This window comes from Pelodiscus sinensis, chromosome 10, assembly GCF_049634645.1.
Source record: "Pelodiscus sinensis isolate JC-2024 chromosome 10, ASM4963464v1, whole genome shotgun sequence".
NCBI lineage: Eukaryota > Metazoa > Chordata > Testudines > Trionychidae > Pelodiscus > Pelodiscus sinensis.
Window position 1 is genome coordinate 52,898,244 of NC_134720.1, and position 21,451 is coordinate 52,919,694.

At 61.5% G+C, this 21,451-nt stretch overlaps 1 protein-coding gene across 1 annotated transcript in view; it reads right to left on the minus strand.

The window, feature by feature from the left end:
• Window positions 1–5,377: 5,377 nt before the first annotated feature.
• The window catches only part of P3H2 (prolyl 3-hydroxylase 2), a 115,920-nt gene continuing 99,846 nt past the window's right edge, over window positions 5,378–21,451 (minus strand). The window contains exons 8-15 of the mRNA XM_075938264.1: window positions 20,542–20,636; window positions 14,510–14,637; window positions 12,950–13,045; window positions 12,709–12,859; window positions 12,223–12,340; window positions 11,421–11,496; window positions 7,727–7,867; window positions 5,378–5,542 (exon numbers count right to left, since the gene is read on the minus strand). Coding sequence (XP_075794379.1) covers window positions 5,450–5,542; window positions 7,727–7,867; window positions 11,421–11,496; window positions 12,223–12,340; window positions 12,709–12,859; window positions 12,950–13,045; window positions 14,510–14,637; window positions 20,542–20,636 — 898 coding nt within the window. The 3' untranslated portion in view covers window positions 5,378–5,449. The remainder of the gene's footprint in view (window positions 5,543–7,726; window positions 7,868–11,420; window positions 11,497–12,222; window positions 12,341–12,708; window positions 12,860–12,949; window positions 13,046–14,509; window positions 14,638–20,541; window positions 20,637–21,451) is intronic.

Below are 21,451 nucleotides of genomic sequence, written 5' to 3' on the forward strand. Positions count from 1 at the left end.
GCGCCTGGTGCAAGCCAGCCCAGGAGCTAAGCACGTTCACCCTGGCGTGCAAACCTCCCACACCCCGGCCACTCCTGTGCCGCAGGCTCTGCCCCACCCGCTGCCTGGGCATGAGTCAGTCTCCTCGCGGCGCCGCTGCGCTTCCCACCAGCTGGCCAGCGCGCCAGGCAACGTCCATGCAGCCAAGCACACAGGGCTGAGCCCACAGCGCATGGGGCCTGCAGCCCCCGCCCGCCTGCTGCGCAAGCCCCTGGCCAGGGCTAGCACACCCAGCGCTGGGGCATAGGCCCTGCGCCATTCAGCCGGCCAATGCCCCTCCCCCCCCATGGGGCGAGTCTGGGGAGAGGCTGAGTGGGGCGTGACAATGTTTACCGCACAGACACCCCCTGCCCCAGCTAGCCCGGGGGGGGAGGGGCGCTGCGGGCGCTGGGGCCCCCCCCCATGCCGTTGGGTGTGCGCCGGATCCTGGGTCTCGCAGCGGGTGCACGTGGCCCTTTACCCCAGCGGGCGCCTCCTGGGGCCTGCTGCCGAGGGGTGGGGGGCCATGGCGCTGGAGCCCCTGGGGCAGGGCCACATGTGGGCACAGTTAGGCCTCCAGAGCTGAGCCGAGTGGCTGCGGGGGCCGGCGGGGGGTGAGCAGGAATAGTTTTGGGGGGGTGCTGCTCCCCCCCCCCGCCCCTTACTCTTCTGCTGCTCCCGGGCCAGCGGAGGCTGGAGCAAAGCCCCAGCAGCTGGGCCCCAGGACTCGGGGCTGGCAGCAGAGCCCCCCGGTGCGCCGGGGCCGAAGCAGACAACCAGCGCCCGTGCGCAGGGCTGGCAGCCAGGACCCCGGCCCAGAGCCAGCAGCAGGGCCTGCGGAGGCAGCCGGGACCCTGGCGCTGGGCTGAGAACCCGGAGGCAGGGCCGGATTAAGGGGGGGGCTAGTTGGGCAGCTGCCCAGGGTGCCAACCTATGGGGGGAGGGGGGGGCGCTTCATTGAAGTGGTAAGGGGCGCCTAGGAGCCGGGCCGTGCATGCGCCGCACACCCCCTGCCTGGAGCACGACTATGGCTTGGCCTGGCCCGGGGGAGAGACGCTCCCATCCAGGAACCGGACAGGCCGGGCTCAGCCCCCTGCTATAAGCTGCTCATGGGTGCCGGGTGGAAGCCCAGCTGGGGAAGGCAGGACCTAGCCCCGCCCCTTCTGCCTGAGCCCCGCCCCTTCTGCCTGAGCCCCGCCCCTGCAGCCAAGCCCCACCCACTCCCAGTCTGCTGGGGCTAGTGTGATGCCCCCGGCCCAGCCCGCCAAGCAACCGGGGAAAGCCGCACCGCCCCACCGTGGCCTCATCTCCCCTGCCCTCCGGTGGCCAGGCTGCCACGCGTAGTTCCAGCCTTCCACCGCCCCGGCCCCGGCCTTAGGCCGGCAGGCACGCGGGCAGGTCGTGCCGTCTGTCGCCTCCGTTCCCAACCGGCCAGGCGACCGCGCGCTCCTCCCTTGCCCCTGCCGGCGCCAGCGACCGGCGCCCACAGCCCCAGGCAAGCGCCCTGCTGGGACTGCGCCCAGCGCCCCTCTCTCGCGGCCGGTGGGGTTGATGTTTGGTTCGGTGTGCTCAGCACCCCCACTGTAAAAATTGTTCCGGGGCGGCCGAGCCATGCGGCAGGTGTTTGCCTCAGTCGCGGGCTAGAGTCCAGCCCAGTGGGTTTCTATGGGTCGTGCCCCAGCCCTGGGTCGTCTCGGGGGGGTGTCAAGGACCACGCTGTGGCCCAGTAGCAGCCAGCCTGGTGTAACAGCTCCAGAGGGCCCAGGTTCAAATCCACCTGGTGGCAGATTGATGTCAGCTGTGGGTATGGTCTAGGTACCACTGGCATTGCTCAGTAACCACACGAGGGCGACGTCTACACGGGCAGCTTCTTGTGGAAGAACAGCTGTTATTCCGCAAAAACTTGCCAGCTGTCCACACTGCACGAGCGTTCTTCCTGAAGTCAATTTACAGTGCAGCGTCGGAAAACAGGGCTTCTTCTGGACGAGTTATTCCTCGTGGGGAGAGGAAGAAGCCCTCTTGCGCAAGAGCTCTTCCAGAAGAGGCCAGTGTAGACAGACAACATGAATTTCTTGCACAAGAAAACCCTGTGGCTAAAATGGCCATGGGAGCTTTCTTGCGCAAGAGAGCGTCCACACTGCCACGGATGCTCTTGCGCAAGGCACATGCCAGTGTAGACGCGCTCTCGTGGAGGCGTTTTTGCACACGAACGCTTCCACGAAAGAGTGCTTGCGCAAGAAGCTGCCAGTGTAGACGTAGCCTAGGTGTGGGGGTTACATTGGCTCCTAGGAAGGGGAGTCACGCACCACGTCCGAGGTGGGCCACGGCCTGAGGAAGGAGATCCACTGACAGGCGCTGGCACGGCCCCCACGTGTACGCTAATCCCTGCCCATTGCCTACGCTAATCCCTGGCCATGTGCGGTGCACAACCCCCGCCCCCTGACACACACACAATTTCTGCTGCACACAACACCTGGCTTGCTTTCCCTGAGCCAAGCAGACGGGGGAGGAAGCAGTGAAAATTCAATTCCTCCAGCCTGGTGCAGCTAGAAAATGTGGCTCTGGAGCCCCCCTCCCAGGCAGGCGGCCGTAAATCAGCTCTCCAGGGATTTGCAGGGCTCCCCTTGTCTAAGCCGGGACCCTGAAAGGCAGGCGGGACGCGGCTCTGCGGAAGGGCGCGACGCTGGCTGGAGACACCGGCCACATGCTTACTGTGCACCCCCGGGCCCTTTGACTCGGGGGCTAACGCCGCGCGCAGAGCCGGCCTTGGGGCAGGCAGCCTGAACGCCTCGCACGACAGGGCGTCCCAGGAGAAGTTCTGCGCGCCAGGCCCAGCCTTTCCGACAGCGTTCCAGTCGGGATAAATCCACGGAGGCCAAGGCGCCATCCTGTTTGTCATTTGGCTGCTGCTGAGTTGCTAGAACCTAGCGCGCTGGGGCTAACCTACAACCTGCCCGGGAGCAGGGTAGCGCGGCTGACCCGTTGTGCCTTTTCCTCGCTGGCTGTGCAAGAACTGCGGGAGCTGTGTGGAAAGAGGGCAGCCCCCTTGTGGCGTGGGAGACATTCGCTGCCTGGGGAAAGACGTGGCCAGCAAATGGGGGAGAGGCGCCGGCGTGCTTTCGAACGCCAGCTCCTGCAGGTGAGCTGGGGGAGTTTTAGAGCTCCTGGGAGTCACAGAAGCAAGGGAAACTGCTGGTCCCCCACAGGTGTTCTCTCCAGTTTTTACTATTTGTGTGCAGAATAAATTTTGTGTTGTGCACCGAAGTATGTGCAGATGTGCACCACCCAGAGAAACACACGGCTGTGGGTGCTCTGCTAATCAGGGAATGTGGGTCCTTCCCCCAGTGGGGCAGGGTGGGGCGAGTGTGAATGGCCGGCGTGTTAACGAAGGGGTCCAACTGACCAGCATAGACATAGCATTTACCGAGTAACACAGGAGACACCAGGGCCCAGCAGCGGACGGCACTGGCCTGTAAGGACGGCAGTGCCATTCCTCATGCCTTGCTGCTCTTGCGGCGTGAACCGGGCGCCATCGGCTTCTGAAAGACGTTTCACGGGGCTGGGCTGTTAGAACAGAAACAGGCGGCAGGTTTGCAACAGCCTCGCAGCCTGTTGCCGGGAGCCGCCCTCGGTTGGACGCGTGCTGTACCCCTGCAGTCAAAATGCGGAAACCACCAGCCCTCCCATTACCCCGGGAAACAGGGCAAGCGCTGTGCCCGGCCACGGCCCAGTTGCCTACCAAGGGGGCTGAGGGAAATTGCTCCCACGCCGCCTCAGCAGGAAGGTGGCAGCAAATTCTGGCTCTGCAGCCTGGGGGAAAGGCAGTTCTGGTCCCCTCCCTGGCCGGGTCCTCCTGGCCACGCAATCGCCCCACTGCAGCTTGGCTCCGTGTCTGCGCTAACGGACGGAGCTGCCGGGCGTTGGGACAGGCGGGACCGAGCGCAAGCACCTGGGCAGCAGCCCCCGCCCGACTGGGGAAGTCTCCAAAGCCCACAACCGGCAGCTGGGAGCGGGTCCCGGGAAGGCCCGGCTCCGGAGTCAAGGAGAGGCGGGGGAGGTACAGCATTAGCTGCATTACTGGGGATGGAGGGGGGGATGTTGGCCCTTGCTCTGAGCTGCCCCACTCAGTCTCAATGCCCTGGAAATGTGGGTGTGGGGTGAGGGCAGGGGCCAAGTTCCTGGCTGCTTTTTTTGGCAAAGGAGCAGCATTGCCAGGAGCCCCTCCCCCTAACCCCCCGCCTGCCGCAGCACTTTGCACTGCAGCTGTTCAATGGGGCAACTGTCACCCCTGTGCAGGGCCGGGGTTCGCTCCCCATTGGCGTCGGGGATCACCTCGACTTGGAGCGGCCGAGGGGCGGAGCGGACAGCCCCAGGGTTACGTCTCCCTGCGACTGCAGAAGAGGACACTGCAAGGTACGGACGTGGTGGCCTACGAGAGTTAAGGCAACACGAAGCACGCAGCAAGGACCCGGGCGGCCCGGGAGCAGAGGGGGCCGCTGCTGCTGCAGGGCATGCGCCCGCTCCCCCCGGCAGGACGCAGCGAGGGGCGTTTGCACAAGCACAGGTGCAAATTGCAGCCCCAGCAGCGTGTCACCGTAACCACCCTGAGACTATCCGGGGCAGGGCACGTCAACTTACCTGTCACTCGGGGCGGCCCTGGGCCTGCTCCGGAATGGAAGCCCCAAAGAGGACAGCCCGAGCTCAGTGCCTTCCACGTGCCCCAAGCAATGTTCTCGCTAATCTTTACCCACGTGTGGAATAATGTTACGTGCGCCACGTCCTGTGTGAATGTGCACCACCCGCAGGCACAAAGAGGTGGGCGCTCTGCCACTCAGCTGGGAGGCACTGGACTGCTGAGCAGCCTCACAAGTGCCCAGCGGCCAGGAAACACAGGCCCCATGCTGCGAAAGGGGCAGTGTGGGCCGGGAGCCGGCTCACCGTGCAGCGGCTGGCAATCGAGGGGCTCGGCTGAGTCCCCTTCTCTTCGTACCACGTCGCAGAGGGCTCCCGTCCCAGGCAGACACGGTGCTCGGCCAACAGGCTTCCTCGAAGGGCAATTCCACCCCCCAGGCTGTATGGCCAGAGTCCGCCCACGCGAGAGGCGTAGGGTCCAGCCCCCGCTCCTCCGGGGGCAATGGGGAGGCACCAGGCCGGGGTGATGGAAGAACTGGGTGGTTCCCCTGCATGGAGACCAGCCCCCCGGCGGGAATTGGGCGTGCCATGCTGCGGCTTGCAGGGGCAGAGGAGGGACCCCGGCCTGAGGCCACAGAAGGGACCGGGTAGGTGAACACGTGTGGCCCAGCGGGGGCCGCGTTCAAACCAGGGTGCCGGGCTCATAGTAACTGACTCCGAGGCTGTGTAGGAAAATAAAAGGGTTCTAATGGGATGAACAACATTAAATAAATATTTAATCCCAAGTCCGTGGCCTCGCTCAGAGCTCGTCCTTCGGGTTGATGTCCAGGTCGCCGGCCCCGGGGCGCTCCTGGTCCAGCGCGGCTATCACCTCGTCGGCATGGATTCGCTCCTGCGGCGGAGAGGGGGAGGAGGAGTAAACAGCAGCAGCAGCTTCGGTGCCTCCGCTCGTCCCCGACGTTTCTCCATCGAGGAGGGAGCTTGTGCTTAGGTTGCATCCCGGCCTTCATGTGCCGGGACGTAACCTAGGCACAAGCCCCTTCGGGATGGAGCAGGCGCTAGCCACTCTCAGCTCTGCCACCGCCTTGGGGAGGTCACATGACCGTTCGGTGCCTCAGTTTCCCCTCCCACCCGTTCGCTGTCTTGCCTTTTCGATGGCCAGGCCTCGCCCAGCGCACAGATGGCCCCTAGCACGAGGGGGCCCGTAGTGCTGCTGTATCACACAACCCCTGTACGTGTGTCCTACGCTCAGCCCTAAGGGATGGACGTGGGTGTGTGTGTGTTGCCAGAGCCCAGAAGGCAGCAGTGCAGTTTAGCGGCTGGACTGGCCGACGGGGGGTCGGGACCCCTGGGTTTCACAGCGGTGACGGGCTGTGAGGGAGGGGAGCTGGTTCACCCCTCGGTCTGTGGGCGAAATGGGCCCTGGCAGGCTGACCTAAGGGAGCTGACTGGCAGACACCACCCTGTGGGTTTGCACCGGGATCCCGGTCATTGGCCAAAGCGCCCACTAGGTGTCACCACCGCGCCGGGTCCGTTTACACGGCAAAGGGGAACCCGCCGCGGGGCTGACGGGGGCTGGTCGGGGGTTGGGGGCTGCTGACCCACAGAAAACTTAGTCAGGGCGGCACAAAACCCCCAACACTTCACTGACGTGGCCCTCAACAGGGAAGCAAAAAGACGCTCCCCACGATCCCCGACAGGGGCCCGGGCTAGTAGACTTTGTGGGCCCCCCTTGTTCTGGGTGGGGCCAGAAATGAGGGGTTCAGTGTGGGGGAGGGGGCTGCTGGGAAGCAGGCTTGGGGTGTGGGGTCTGGGAGGGTATCAGGAGTGGGATGGGGGGTCTGGGAAGGAGGGGGGGTGCAGGAGTGGAATGGGGGGTCTGGGAAGGAGGGGGGGTGCAGGAGTGGGTTGGGGGGGTCTGGGAAGGAGGGGGGGTGCAGGAGTGGGATGGGGGTCTGGGAGGGAGGGGGGTTCAGGAGTGGGATGGGGGTCCAGGAGGGAGGGGGTGCAGGAGCGGGTTGGGAGGTCTGGGAGGGAGGGGGTGCAGGAGTGGGATGGAGGTCTGGGAGGGACGGGGTGCAGGAGCATACTGGGGGGGTGGGATTTGGGCAGGAAGGTGGGTGCAGGAGCGGGCTGGAGGTGAGGGGTCTGCTCCTGCACCTGAACTTCTGGGCAAAATGAGGGTGGGGGATCTGGGGATGTGGGGGGATGGAAGAGCTCAGGGATGGGGCCCCAACACCACCAGCTCCCCGATGCTGCGGGCGGGGTAGCCCCGAGCCTCAGGGGCTGGATCCAGGCAAGCTGGGGGCGGCCTCTGGCCTCCGGGCCTTGGGTTCCCCCCCCGTGGACCGTAGCTCAGCAGCCCCTTCGCACGCTCCATGAGCCAGAGTCTGCAGGCCCGGGCCAGCCGTGGGCATGTGTCCGCCGTGCAGACGCACCCTAAGCCAAGCCCAGACGGCAGCCCTGCCTCTAGACCTGGCCACACGCAAGGGCCACAGGGGAGCCCTCTGGGCATTTAGCGCCAATCCGCTAGCTCCCTGGCCCCTCTCAGTCGCTGGGCGTCGGGGGCCGGCCCTGGGAGGAGGGCATCAGGCGGCGAGAGGTTGGCCGAGATCTGCGTTGAATTGGGGGGGAGAACAGGGGGCGGGACTCTCACACCGGGGTCACTGAGGTGCGTCTACACTGCACCCAGGCGTGGGGATGGTGGCTCACACGGCCGGCCCTGCGCGAGTTGGGCTCTGGCGAACTCCCGGCCCGCCTGGCCCCCAGGCCTGTGCCACAGCCTCCTCCCGGTGATGCACAGTGCGCTAGCTGGAGCGTGCCGAGCGCCGGTCCGGCCGCCACTCGCACCCCTGGACAGGCCGTGGGAGGCGGAGCCGGATCGCGGAGCCGTGGCCGACAAGGCATTGCTACAAGGAAGGGGAGGGCGGATTTGCAGGAGGCCTGGGGGCACAAGGAACCCCGTTCTAGGCAGGTGTCTTTGTAGCCAGACGGGAGTTCTTGCTGCTTCCGGCGTTTTGCAAGCGCCCCACTGTGCCGCCCCACGGCCCCTGCGCCCGACGATAAGAGAACTCACCAGCTCTCTGTAAAGTGGGTCCAAGGTGAACCAGAGCGCCACGGCGCACCGCTGGCCTTTGGTGACGGCTCTGACCCCGTGGGGGTTCTCCCCGCCCGATGAGAAGCTGATCATGCGCCCACACTTGGGCTTGATAGAGGCCTGGAAAAGAAAAGCCGAACAGCATGAACACAGCCAGCCCTCGGACTCCCGGCAAAGAACCCGCGCACGGCCGATCTCTGCGTGCGACGTGTGTGCAAAATTCAGGGCAACGCACGGCGACACTGCAAGTCAGCCATGCTCCGACTAGGCGACTGTTAAGTGTCCCGACACCGCGACTGGCTGGTTTCGTTACGCGGACATTGGTTCTGACAGGCTCGGTGTGTGAACAGGAGCGTCGCACGTCAGACCTCGGCAGTAACGGTCCTGCCCTACTCGGCCCTGATGAACCCCCCGCCGGAGCGCTGTGCCCGTTTCGAGGTGCCCCACGTGAGGAAGGAGGGGGACAAACTGGAGAGGCTCCAGGAGGAGAATAACAAAAGTGACCGAAGGGTTAGAAAGCCTGATCTAGGAGGACACGTTAAAAAACCTGGCCATGTTTAGTGGGAGGGACTAGCAGACTGGGAGGGGGGTTCTGATAACACCCCTCGGATATGGGAAAGGCTCTTCTGAGGAGGACAGTGGCTAACTGGTATCTGTGTCCACTGGAGATCGGATCCGAAGCCATGGGCTTAACGTGAAGCAAGGGAGCTGTAGGTTAGTTATTAGGAAGAACTTGCTAACTTCATCTTCGTCGACGATTTACAGGATGGCGTAGAGCAGTGGTCCCCACTGGCGCCAGGGCCGGCGCGCCCCCTGCCGCGCGCCCGGGGCCAGCGCTCTTCCCCCCCCAAGTGCCGCGCGCCCGGGGCCGGCGCCCCCTGCAAGCGCCCCACGCCCAGAGCGCGGGCAGCCAATCCGCGCCGCTCCCGGGACCGGCGCTCACCGTGCGCCATATGCCCGGGTCCAGGCCAGCCCCGAGCACTTGGCGGGCGCATACAAATGCCCCCGCGGGCACCGTGTTGGGGACCACAGGCGTAGAGAGTGTGTTTAGTGAGTTTGCAGACGATACCATCACTGGAGAGATGTAAGCGCAGGTGGGACAGTCACCTGTCAGGGATGGTCTAGATGGTGCTTGGTCCTGCCGGGAGGGCAGGGGACTGGACTTGATGTCCTCATGAGGTCCCTTCCAGTTCTACGGTTCTGTGATCCGATGACTCTCAGGGTAGCTAAGCTCTGGAACAGGCTTCGGGAGGGTGCAGAACCCCCGTCCCTGGAGGCTTTTAATACCAGGCTGGACAAAGACCTGCCAGGGATGGTCTGTGTCCTCTTGGCCCTGCCTCGGCCCATGGCCTGCAGCTGGTGACCCTACTTTCCCAGGATTCTCACGCCACGAGGTGAAATGGTCATTTGGCCACTAGGGGGCGCAGAAGCCCCGTCAGCTGGGCGATCGCGTGAAGTCGGCTCCACAGAGAGCCTGTTTCCTTTTTCGATGGACGTTGCGTCTCAGGTCTAAGCGGTCGCTCGTCGCTCAGAGAGTCCAGAACCCCCTCGAGGGGATGCTGAGCGGCTGGACGCCAGCAGCAGGGCACCACACGGCTTTGGGATTTGCTTCCACACGTCTGTCCCATGACAGAGGCACAGAAATGGCCGGTGAGCTTAACTGGGTGGCAGCAAAACCCAGCCAGTCCTCCTTGGCCACCGCGGCCGTGAGCCGCACCGAAGACGTCCCGCTCCGGGTAGCCGTGCGCTGCAGCATTCGGGCGGGAAATGCAGCTTTTCAGATGGCCCCCAGGACAGATTCGAGTCTCCGGACCGGACCGAGGGATGACTGGTTGCTGGCAGGGCCCTCTGGGATGAGAGCCGAGCGGACGCGATCCGAAAAGCCCTTTGACGGATCCCAGCGGGTGTTAACCTTTCCACGCCCGGGGGCCCGATCCTGCTGCCACGGACCGCGCTGCGCGTTTTGCCACGGCCGCCGGTCGGTTTCATTAGCATCTGCCCCACACTGCCCCCTGCTGGCCGCTCAGCTCTGGCGGCAAGGGAACAACCAATCCCTGCGCTGCTGGCCCACTGCCGCCAGGAGGGCCCCTGGGACACGGCTCGATGTGGCTGCTGCCTTAGGGGCAGGTCCCCTCCACACTAGGGGTGAGGAACCGTGTTTGGGCCGGGGGCGCTGACCCACCGCAAAATCCGCCAGGGGCTGCACACAAGTGAGAAGCCAGAAAACCCAACCCCACAACCCCTCTGTGACGTGGCCGCTAGCCGAGAAGCAGAAAGGAACGCCCCACATTCCCCTCCCTTCAGAGCCTTGGGGGGGTCCAGGCTAGTGGATTTTATGTGCCACGTCCCCACAGGAGGTGATCATAGATCATAGAACACTAGGACTGGAAGGGACCTCGAGAGTCATCGAGTCCAGGCCCCTGCCCCCATGGCAGGACCAAATATTGTCTAGACCATCCCTGATAGACATTTATCTACCCTGCTCTTAAATATCTCCAGCGATGGAGATTCCACAACCTCCCTGGGCAATTTATTCCAGGGGGTCTGGAGCACCAGGGCAGGATCCCCAGTGCTAGGGGGAGCCCATAGCCTCGGGGGCCAGATTCAGGCGGGGGGGAGGGGCACATCTGGCCCCTGGGCCTTAGGTTCCCTCTGTGCCACAGGAAGAGAGATTAAAAAGACTGGGACGTTCACCTTAGAAAAGAGGAGACTAAGGGGGGGGGAGATATGCTAGAGGTCTATAAAATCATGACTTGTGTGGAAAAAGTGAATAAGGAAAAGTTATTGACTTATTCCCACAATACAAGAACTAGGGTTCATCAATTGAAACGAACAGGCAGCAGGTTTAAAACAAACACAAGGAAGTTTTTCTTCACTCAGTACACAGTCAACCTGTGGAACTCCTTGCCAGAGGATGTTGTGGACACTAGAACTTTAACAGGGTTCAGAAAAGAGCTAGATAGACTCATGGAGGTTAGGTCCATCAAATGTTATGAGCCAGGATGGGCAGGAATAGTGTCCCTAGACTCTGGCTGGAAATAGATGACAGGAGAGGGATCATGTGAAGGTTACGGGTTCTGTTCCCTCCCTCTGGGGCATCTGGCATTGGCCACTGTGGGCAGACAGGACACTGGGCTGGATGAACCTTTAGCCTGACCCAGTCTGGCTGTTCTCATGTTCTTACGATTTCTCCATCTGTAAAATGGGGAAATCAACACCGGAGCACCCCCCCCCCCCCCCACACAGGCATGGGGCTGCATGAATGTTTCTCGAGCGCATCGGACTGCTCGCACGGCTGCATAGTTTCAGCGCAAAGCGCGATCACCAGACCACGGTCCAACTCCTCCTCCACGAAACGCTGGCCGTTGGGAAACCCGCCCCCGGAGCCGCTCTCTCTGCGGCGTTGCTCGGCTTCCCTAGGACAGAGGGCTCTGAGGTCCTGATCCAAGCTCGCAGGGAGCCCGGCAGCGAGGAGCCGCACCCACGCCCCATGCCTGGTGGGCGGATCACTGTGCGGAGCTCTAGCGAGACAAGGTACGTGGGGCCGGCTTCTGATTCCGGCCGCCCCGGGCCGCCTCTCCCCTAGCGCTCCCCCTGAAGCTCCGGACTAGGGAGCAAACAGCACGGATCTCCTCAGCCTGCCCCGCGATCCCGGCCGAGGCGCTTGACTTACGGTCACAGTCTTGGCGTCCATCTCCGTGAACATGAACTCCCCCCCTTCGAAGTCGGCGTTCAGGTACAGAAGGGCGCTGGGGGAAGGAGGCCGAGGATGCATGAGCCGGGCTGGCCGACCCCCCCAGCTGACCTCCCCGCCGGCCCCCGGGCCGGAAGAACGCTAACCCCTCTCCCGGGGCCCAGCCCGCCGGCCCGGCACGTCCGGGGAAAGCTCCCTCCGGCGGCAACGGGCAGCTTGGCCCAGAGCCACCCCTGTTCTGTTGGTGCCGGCAGGGGCAGGCGTGTGGCGGATGGAGATGCAGGGGTGGGGGTAGGAGCCTGTCCCTGGGTTGTTTCCAAGCCCAGTCGCTGGGGCGTGGGATGTGGGGGTGCACAGCAGGTGCAACGTGCCCCAGTATTGCGCCCCGAGTTCCGGGTGCCATCCCCTACCTTCCAGGGTCCTGACCGCTGGCTCTCTGCTGCCGGGGGCTCCGCTGTCAGCCCCAGATCCTCTTCGGCTGCTGGCCCCACACCCAGGGGCTCCGCCACCAGCCCTGGGTCCCACCTAGCTACCGGCCTCTGCTCTAGCTGGGGGGACAACTCGGCACCCCCACTCCAAACACTGTCCCAGCGCCACTGCCCGGCGTGGACGTGCTGCCCATCTCCCCCTCGTGGGCTGGGATTTACCGGCCCCAGAGCATCCTCATCTCACCAAAGCAGGCTCCTGCCCCCTCCACCGGGCACCCAGGGAGGAACCCGCGCTACCCGCATCCCCTGGCCGGAGACCTGCATCTGGCCCACGACGCAGCCCGCGGGCCTACCTGTAGTCCCGGAAGGTGTAGGCTGGGGCCTCCTTCCAGCACTCGCTGGCCTCGGGATCCAGCAGGCAGTTGTCCGCGTGGATGGGGTGACTCAGGTCGTTCCTTTTCTCCTGCTGGCCTAGGCAGCGCCAGGCGGGGGAGAGGGAGGGGTGAGAGGGGCCGACAGGCTCTCAGGAGCTCCCTGCAGGGCGTTTGAACTTGGGGGGCCCTCGCCTGAGCCTGTGACAAGGAACCAACTCATGCATTGCACCCCCCACAGCCAGGGGGGATACGCCGGGCCAGTCGGGGGGAAGGAGAACAAAGGGGGCACAGAGAGAGGAAGGAGGAGAGGCAGGAGAGGAAGAACAAAAGAACAAACCAACTCGTGCCCTGCGGGGGCTTTCTCCAGCACGGACACGGGGGCGGGATGCCGGAGGCGGCACAGGCGAGTGGCACGTAGGACAGCCCCCGCCCCTCCCGCCCGCCGGCTCCGGGCGGCCCCCTCACCGGGCAGGGCGGTGCGGCACACCATGTGGGTGTAGGAGAAGTAGAGGGTGGAGTTGAGCCGGAAGTAGGACTGCACGATCCGGCGGGCCTTCTCGCTGGCGTCGTAGAACAGGCGGGCGCTCTGCAGCGGGATGCGCCCCTCGGAGCCGAACTGCGGGGCAAGCACAGGCCAGAGTGAGCCCGGCGGGCGCCCGGCCGCGCATCCCCGCGCCCCGGGGCTGGGGGGAGGGGCCAACCGCACCTGCAGAGCTTTGAGGACGGTGGCGCCTTCAAACTTCTCGTTGGGGGTGTGAGGGGAGGTTTTCCCACGGTAGCCATCTCCGGCCAGCATGATCCCCTGGCGGAAAGGACAGCAGCAGAGGTCAGAGGGCGGGCACGGCCCCCGAATCAGCTTCCTCCTGCAGGCCCCACTGGAAGACCGAACCCTCCCCCAGAAGAACTACTGAGGCACTCAGAGGGGTCCAGCCGGCTCCGGGAGCCACCCACAGCCCCAGAGGCCAGGGGCCGATTGCAACGCTGCTTCTGGTCGAGAGGACAATTGAGCCATCGCGGCTCTGTGGGCGCGTCTACACTACAGGGGGGATCGACCCTCCGGACGGCAATCTTCTAGCGTTCCATTTAGCGGGTCTAGTGTCTAGCTTAAGGGAAGCTGAATCTAGCTGCACATTTTGAGGAGCTGGATGAAGCACCTTAAGCTGCCTGGTCCAGTGTAGACCAGGCCTATGAGAACAAGAGAGTCAGGAGTGCTGGGCTCTCTTTTCAGATCAGATGGGTTCCTGCTTTCCGGCAAGCTATTCTGCCACCGTGCCTCAGTTTCCCACCACTACCATGCCTCAGTTTCCCCCTCGCTAAAATAGGGATAATGGTCCTTCGCTCTTCTGCACTATCCTTGGAGAGCGAGGGGGTGAACGCACTCTGTAAACGCTAGGGCTACATCTAGACTGCCATGATTTGCCGCAAATGCTTTTAACGGAAAACTTTTTGTTAAAAGTATTTGCGGAAAAGAGCGTTTGGCACGGACGGTCTAGTTTGTGATGGCCATTTTCACAATCAGGTCTTCTTTGCGCAAAACAAATCTGAGCTGTCTACACTGGCCCTTTTGCGCAAAAGCTTTGTGCAAAAGGACGCCCGAACGGGAGCAGCATCGTATTTCCGCAAGAAGCACTGATTTCTTCCATGAGATCGTCAGTGTTCTTGCGGAAATTCAAGCGGCCAGTGTAGAAGCAGCTGCTTTTGCGGAAAAACTTGCCAGTCTAGACACAGCCGATGCGTTTCTGCGAGAGAACACCGCTTACTGTGGGGAAAGAAGAAATACAGAACACCATTCTGGCAACCCCTGAACTTCCCTTAGGTGCCGTCCGGTTTTCTAAAATGACCGTATCGGCCGCGGGACTCAAGACTCTGCCCCCTGCAGTCTTGTCAGACTCAAAGCCCAAGGCCTCGTGGAGACAAAACCAACCCGAGCCAGCGAGTGAAACCGGCCGGCTGCGACTGCCGGCCCCAGCGGAGTGAAACGCGGAACGTGGACAAGCTGCGCCATGAGGGGGGGAACGAAGGAGGGGGGAGCTGGCTCCCTTTGGGGGTGAGCGCTACGTCCAGCAAAGGGACCCTTTCATCGGCTCAGCTCGTGCCCAGTTACGCGAGTGGGGGAGGGTGGCGCTGGGAGACAAGTTCTTCGTGTTGGCCGGAGCCCTTGTGCCGTTAGCCCAGACCAAAGACATGCTCCCCGCCCGGCTCCCCAGCACCGCCCCTCTGCCCTGCCCAGCGGCCCTCCTCCCACCCTGGGGTCTCTGCTCCTCACCTGGGCCACTTGGTGTAGCTCCCGGCACTCCTCCTCCGACAGGACGTTGTCCAGCAGCACGCGCTGCGTCCCGTTCAGCTGCTCCGAGTTGTGGACCAGCTCCACTTCACTGTAGAGCAGGGAACCCCCTAGCGGACAGACGGACACACCTGAGCACACCTCCAGGCGGGCGGGTCGGCCGCCCCGCGGCACAGGGCCGGCCAGCTCAGCCCGCTGGCTTTCCAGAGGGGCAGAGTCCCGGCTGCGTTGGCAGGAGCTGGCCTCGGGTCCAGGGCAAAGCCGCGGAGGCGAAAGCCATGGCCTGCGAGCGGGCCGGAGACAGGGCCGCGTGATGACTTTCGTGGGCCCTAGGCACTTTTGCCTTCGTGGGCCCTTCCTCCATAAAAAATATATTAAAAATTATTTTTGATCTAACTTTAACTCCTTCAACATTTTGGTTTTTTTCTGTTTTAGGCAAAATGTAACAGATTTTCGTCGCCCTGAAAGTTTCGTTTTTTTCTGATGTGAGAAACACACGAAAATATTTTCTTCGAACCTAAAAGTTCATTTTTTTCTTCTGATTTTAAAAGAAATTAAAACGTTGTTGTGAGCCCCTAAAAGTAGCGTAGGCCCTAGGCCCTGTGCCTAATGGATAAGTCGGCCCTGGCCGGAGAGTCCCACTGTCTCAGCTGGCGCTTTGGCACCACGCAGACCGGCCTCGTCAGGGCTGCGCGGAGACACGACGGGGCCCCGGAAACACCGGCGAACCGGAACCGTCGTCTCCGGCCCAGCCCAGAGAATCGACCCCGATTCGTTTCCACGGCAGCCGTTTTGTACCAGCCTTTTGGGGTTTGGCTCGAGGCCCCGGCCCTGGAATGGCCGTCGGCACCTTTGCTGGAGTCTTCCTCTGGCGGTGGGGAGCAGACCAAATTTCTCTTGCCCAATCTCCCCCCTCCCACCCCCGTCGGGCTCCTGGGCAACAGGGCAGATGGGGAAATGGCGTCGTGTTGGTCACGGTCATCCCTCTCCTGCCACGTCCCCCCTCCAGTCTGCTGTATCCGTGACTCTCGCTTTCTGCGCTCTAAGCTGCGCGGTGCCGGGGCGGCAGCGCCTCGCACGACAGGGGCCAGCTTGCCACACGGGGCCCCCAGGGGCTCCCCAGAGTCCTGAGGGCCGTTACTTCAGGACTCACTCCTGAAAGCCCAGGGACGGGCTGGAGGCAGACAGGCAGCTGCTGGAATCAGCCGCCTGCAGCCAAATGCCAGCGTCCCAGCCCCTCCCCGTAGGCCCCGAGCAGCCCATTTGGCCTGGCCGCCCTTCCACCGGCGGTCAGGCCAAACTGCCGGGAGCAGCCTGGCCACCAGGCCCAACGCACCTCAAACTGTCACAGCGGAGGAGCCATGTCGGCCGCACAGGCAGCTGCCCTGTTTGCCCTTCTGGGAGTCCCTTAGCAAGGCCACGTCCACACCAGGAAACTATTTCGAAATTACGAAAGGCGACAACTCCCGATTTAACGAAATCGAGCTAGTGTAGCTCACTATAGGGACGCCTCGGAACGAGTCCGAGGCAGGCTCTGTGAATGTGGATGCGCCACCTCAGACTCAGAGCCCCCGGAAGCGCTGGGGGGGGGAGGGAAACTACTTCGAATGACTCTGGGGAGTAATGATTTCGAAACAGCGGCACCGGACGTCCACACTGCCGCTATTTCGAAATAGCTACTTCAGAAGTGGCGTGACTCCCAATGGAAAGCAGTCGTCCCGATTTCGAATTCCGTAGCCCGTTCTTTTGAAACAATGGGCTTGGTCGTGTGGACGCTCCGCATATGAATTTGACCTTAGGGTATTATTTCAAAATAAAGCCCTAGGCTACGTCTAGACTGGCATAATTTTCCGCAAATGCTTTTAACGGAAAAGTTTTTCCATTAAAAGCATTTGCGGAAAAGAGCGTCTAGATTGGCACGGACGCTTTTGCACAAAAGCACTTTTTTGCGGAAAAGCGTCTGTGCCAATCTAGACGCGGTTTTGCGCAAGAAAGCCCCGATCGCCGTTTTCGCCATCGGGGCTTTTTTGTGCAAAACACTTTTTAGCTGTCTACACTGGCCTATATTTGCGCAAGAGGGCTTTTTCCCCAACCGGAGCAGCACAGTATTTGCGCAAGAACACTGACAATCTTACATGAGATCGTCAGTGTTCTTGCGCAAATTCAAGCGGCCAGTGTAGACAGCTGGCAAGTTTTTCCGCAAAAGCAGTCTAGACACAGCCCTAGTGTAGACCAAGGCTAAGAGTCCAGCCTGCACCCTCTCTCCCATCATGCTCTGGGGCAGACTCCATTTTCCAGGCCTGCAAGCTGGCTGGGACACTAAAAGTTCCTGAAAGTTATTTTGGGCCAGCGAAATGTTATCCTCATGTCCTGGCACGGAATTCACACACAACCCTGCTGCCACCTGCCACGATGCCGCTGTGCCACGACCTCCTTTGGCTACAGGAAAGCAGCCCAGGTCAGCGGAAGAGACACTGCCGTTATTTTACTGACTGGGAGGAGACACAGGGCGTTGTGTGGGATTCCCTAGGAGTTCCAGCCAAGACCCCTTTAAGGGAAGAGTTTTGCATAACCAATTCCTAGCTGCTCACAAAGGGTCAGTCTGGGGTTGGCGTTGAGGCTCTCTTGAAATATACCAGGCAGCGTATTGTCCTGAAAATACGGAGATCCTGCAGTCACCATGCGATACACGTCTGCCGTGGGGCCGCATTTCACATTGCGGATTGGAGCCAATCCGCTTTGTGTTCTGGGTCCGTGCAGTGCCTAACTCCTAGGTGCTAGGGCAAGATAAAGAAATACTCGCCAGCTGGTGAATTAGATCCAGACTTTGCAGGGAGCGGGGAAACGATCCACTCTTTGGCATACCCGTGGCTTGCTGCTCAAGTAATCTCCCCCCTGCTCCCGGACACGGGACGAGTCGCCCGCCCCCAAACAGGAAAGCAAAGCCCATGAAAACACGGCTGTGTGTTTTGAAAACTAAACCCTGCACCAGATGTTTCTCGGGGAGGACGGGGAAATGCTCCGGCGCCGGGAGACATGCATCTGCTGTTGGAAAGCTGCAAGAAAAAGCAGTTTGCAGCTGCCCGGCATCAATCTGGAAATGTGGCACGACGGAACATTTCTATTCCATCTTTTTTTTGGTCTACAGCAGCACGTTGCTGCTTTGGAAGGGCCGTGGGCCAACGAAGGACATACACTAAGGAGTCGAGATCCCAGCCCAGGAATGATCTGCAAAGAAGATTTAGGGTTTCTTGGACCGGGAGCATCCCTCGCAGTCTGTTTTGTTGCTAGATGAGATTTTGATGCGCTGCATCAGAAAGAGAGCCCGGGACCCAAACCGCACACGCTCAGGGAACTCGCCAAGTTGGCTCCGAACTTTCTGGATCAGGTTCGTCTCTTGTGCCTGCGGGTCCATCTAAGACAGTTTTTGTTGCTGCTTCTTTCTGGATTGGCTCACTAGCTCCCCACTGGAACGTCAGCCAACCAGGAGGGAGCGGTTCCAATGCGAACCACAAATACCCAGCGAGCTGAGAGGGAGGGGCTGCTGCGCCAGCGAGTCACGGTGCACGCAGGAGACTTGATTTTCCTTCTGCCTGATCCACCTGGCGGCTGCTCCGTGCCGGATCCCAGCGTGCCCGGTGCGGGTGAGCTCAACGGTGCTTTGCCCCTTGGATAGATCGTCTTTACAGAGCCCACGGGTTTGCCCTGGCCTTGCACGATTCACGTGGAGGTCTCCAAACCCTTTCCAGACCTCCATCAGGCCTCGCGGGCACCGCGCTGACCGGGCAGCAGCACCCCCGTGGCTTAGAGGAAGGGCAAACGCAGGGACAAAGGAGTTAACGGGTCCCAGGGCAAGCCAGCCACAGAGCTGGGATGGAACCCAGGAGCCCTGACTCTAGGGTCTAGGCAGGACCAGCAGAGGATGCTCAACGCGTCCCGTCCCTGTCACCCTCCTCCCCTCTGCTGCTGGAGTCCCAGGGACTGGACTCTCCCCCAGGCCGGCCCGTGGAAGCCACCAAACAGCTGCCCGAGGCCTCAGGTCGGTGGGTTCCACCCCACAAACAACCCAGCGGGAGGGGCCAGGGCTGCGTCTGGGAGCCGCGGATTAGTGGGGAGCTTCCCACCCCAGTCCCATGGAGCCCAGTCGGCCCGACGGCCCGGAGCAGGAAAGGCTGTTTCCCATTAGGGAGCTGAACTCCTATGGAATGAAGGACCATTCAATGTCACCAGTTAACTGACTAAACGGGCAGCGGCTGCTTCCGGCCCCACGGCGGGCTGTGGGCGGGGGCTGCTCCGGGGTCCTGGGCTATCCAGTTACCGGTTAACATCCCCTCTCTCATTAGGGGTGTTCACGGCTAGCTGGCTAACCATTTAATCCAGGGGCGGAGCCTTTTCTGGATTGGGGCCAGATAACCATTTAATCCGGGGGCTGGAGCCTTTTCTGGATTGGGGCCAGATAACAGTTTAATCCGGGGGGGTGGAGCTTTTTCTGGATTGGAGTCAGATAACATTTTAATCCAGGGGGTGGAGCCTTTTTTGGGTCGGGGCCCGGCTAAGCATTTAATCCAGGGGGTGGAGCCTTTTTTGAGTCAGGGGCCGACTAACTGTTTAATATGGGGGGTGGAGCCTTTTTTGGGTTGGGGCCGGCTAGCTGTTTAATCCAGGGGGGCGGAGCCTTTCCTGGGTTGGGGCCGGCTAACCGTTTAATCCAGGGGGGCGGAGCCTTTCCTGGGTTGGGGCCGGCTAACCGTTTAATCCGGGGGGGCAGAACCTGGGCACATACCCACTATCTGACCAAGGAGCTGTGCATGTGCAAATGCGACTTTCCCCTCGTTTTTAAGCACACAGTGGTATTAATTCTCTCCATCATTTTTGGCTGCAACTACGGACCCTGATTTCCAAAAGGGAACAGTGGCCAGCGTTACCCAGCAAGACCGTGTCACAATGACGGCCCCCTGGGCAGAACCCGGCCCCGCCCCAAGACCAGAGCAAACGTCCTCCTATTTACATGATTTTCTCCCCCACCCAAGCGAGCTGGAGACAGGAGACGGTTGGGTCCTGTCAGGTTGCTTTGTAGCGAAGGCTTTGCAATTTGGCAAGAGTGTGCCGGATTTCAAAATCATCCTAGGGAAAAAGCTCATCTGTGGTCTACTCATTTGTGGCTATTCTCTCTGGTTGGGACACCCCTGCAGACAATGTGCCTACCAGGCTAGAAGGAAGTAACTTGACACGAAATTGTGAGCAAGGAGAATAAGTATGCAGCCTTAGCAGGGGCGGAGGATAGCCGTAGGGCTGCTAGCAAGGGTGTGGGGGATAGGAATTCACAGTCTAGTGCTTCCACTGTCACTCAGGCCAGGTCGACACTGGCGGAGAAAATCGATGCAAGACTCGCAACTCCAGAGACGTGAATTGTGTAGCTGAAGTCAACGTACTTTGCTCCGATTTTCTGGGGCGGCCCCACCGTGGGAGGTCGATGGGAGTAACATTCCCATCAACTATTCCTTGCCAGCTGCCATGGGTGCTTCCTCAGCATTTGATTTAGCAGGTCTTTTCTAGACCTGTTAAATCAAGCCCCAGAGGATTGATCGCCAGAGTGTTGATCCTCCAGCAAGTGGAGACATGGCCTCAGTGTGCAACTTTGGGTGACAGGGAAAATACTCCCTCTCCAGGGGTATCATGGGAGGATTAATGGCAGAACCATGTCTGGAAGGTGACAGGCGCTACCACGCGCGAAGGCGCTCAGGAGCAGTGTAAAACAGAACATGGGAAACGTCGTATCAGAGCAGCCAACTTGTCCACCCAGTCCGGTCTCCTGACTCCAAAGTCTCAGCTCAGCAACTTGCAGAATTCGGCCCTCACTTCAGGGCATCGGGCAGACCCCTCGCTTTGCTACAACTCCACGCGACGCTGCCAAACGGAACCACGGCTGCCCCCCGGCCGCGACTCCGTGGCTTTCCTCCCTCTATTGGCAGGTACCACGGCACAAGTCTTCGTGGCTCAGAGAACAGATTTACCTTCCTGCAGCTCGCGATCCACCTTGGACCCAGGTTTCTTTCCCACAGACGGCGCGGGTCCATCCGCCAGCTCACTGTTCACGCCGGAGGGGACTCTGAGGAGCAGGAGACAAGTGGAAAACCCATGAACGTTCAGTGGGTTTCAGATCCCGAAGGCCCTGCTGTTCCAAGTGGAACAGGGATTTGGGGCGCTCGCTCTTAGACACCTTCAGACGAGGCCTGATTTTCTTCAGGGCGGGGGTGGCTCTGCACTTGGGTTAGGGGCCCAGGGCCTAAAACCACACGTGGCTTCGGAAAAGGCGGGCCTCGGGGTCTGCAGTCTGGTTGCAGGATTTTGTCCTGTTGGCTCTGAAGGCCTGGGAAAGGTCTGGGGCTCCCCGTGAACCGGTGCTGCCTGAAGCTAGCACTTGAGGATGAGACCAGCATGGCAGGCGCGTGCAATAATGGTCCCGTTACAGCCCAGCTGCTAATGAACCATGGGACAGCCCCTGGGGTCACACTCCCTCGGAGCTGTCTTTTTTTTGTAACCCCCAACCCTTGGGGTAAACACTTTAAAGGCTGTGTCTAGACTGGCAAGTTTTTCCGCCAAAGCTGGCGATTCCCTGGGGGGGACGGGCAAAGACTTCATGTGCTCCTCCTACCCCCAGGCCGGTCAACCGGGGAAGTGTCCTGGCTCCGCCCCTTTTCCCCGAGGCCCCGCCCCTTCCGGGATTGCTCAGGCTAAAATTATTGCCTATCCCTGCTCTGAGCTCATCAGGTCTCCCAAGCCAGACTCCCCTCCCCCATGCCACAGGAGGGCTGTGGGGACTGCCGTAGGGTCGCTCTCCCCTCCGAAAGAACACGACGCCCACAGCCCCACATGGTGCCCGGAGGGGAGGTGCTCTCCTGTGGACAAGGTGCCAGCTGCTCA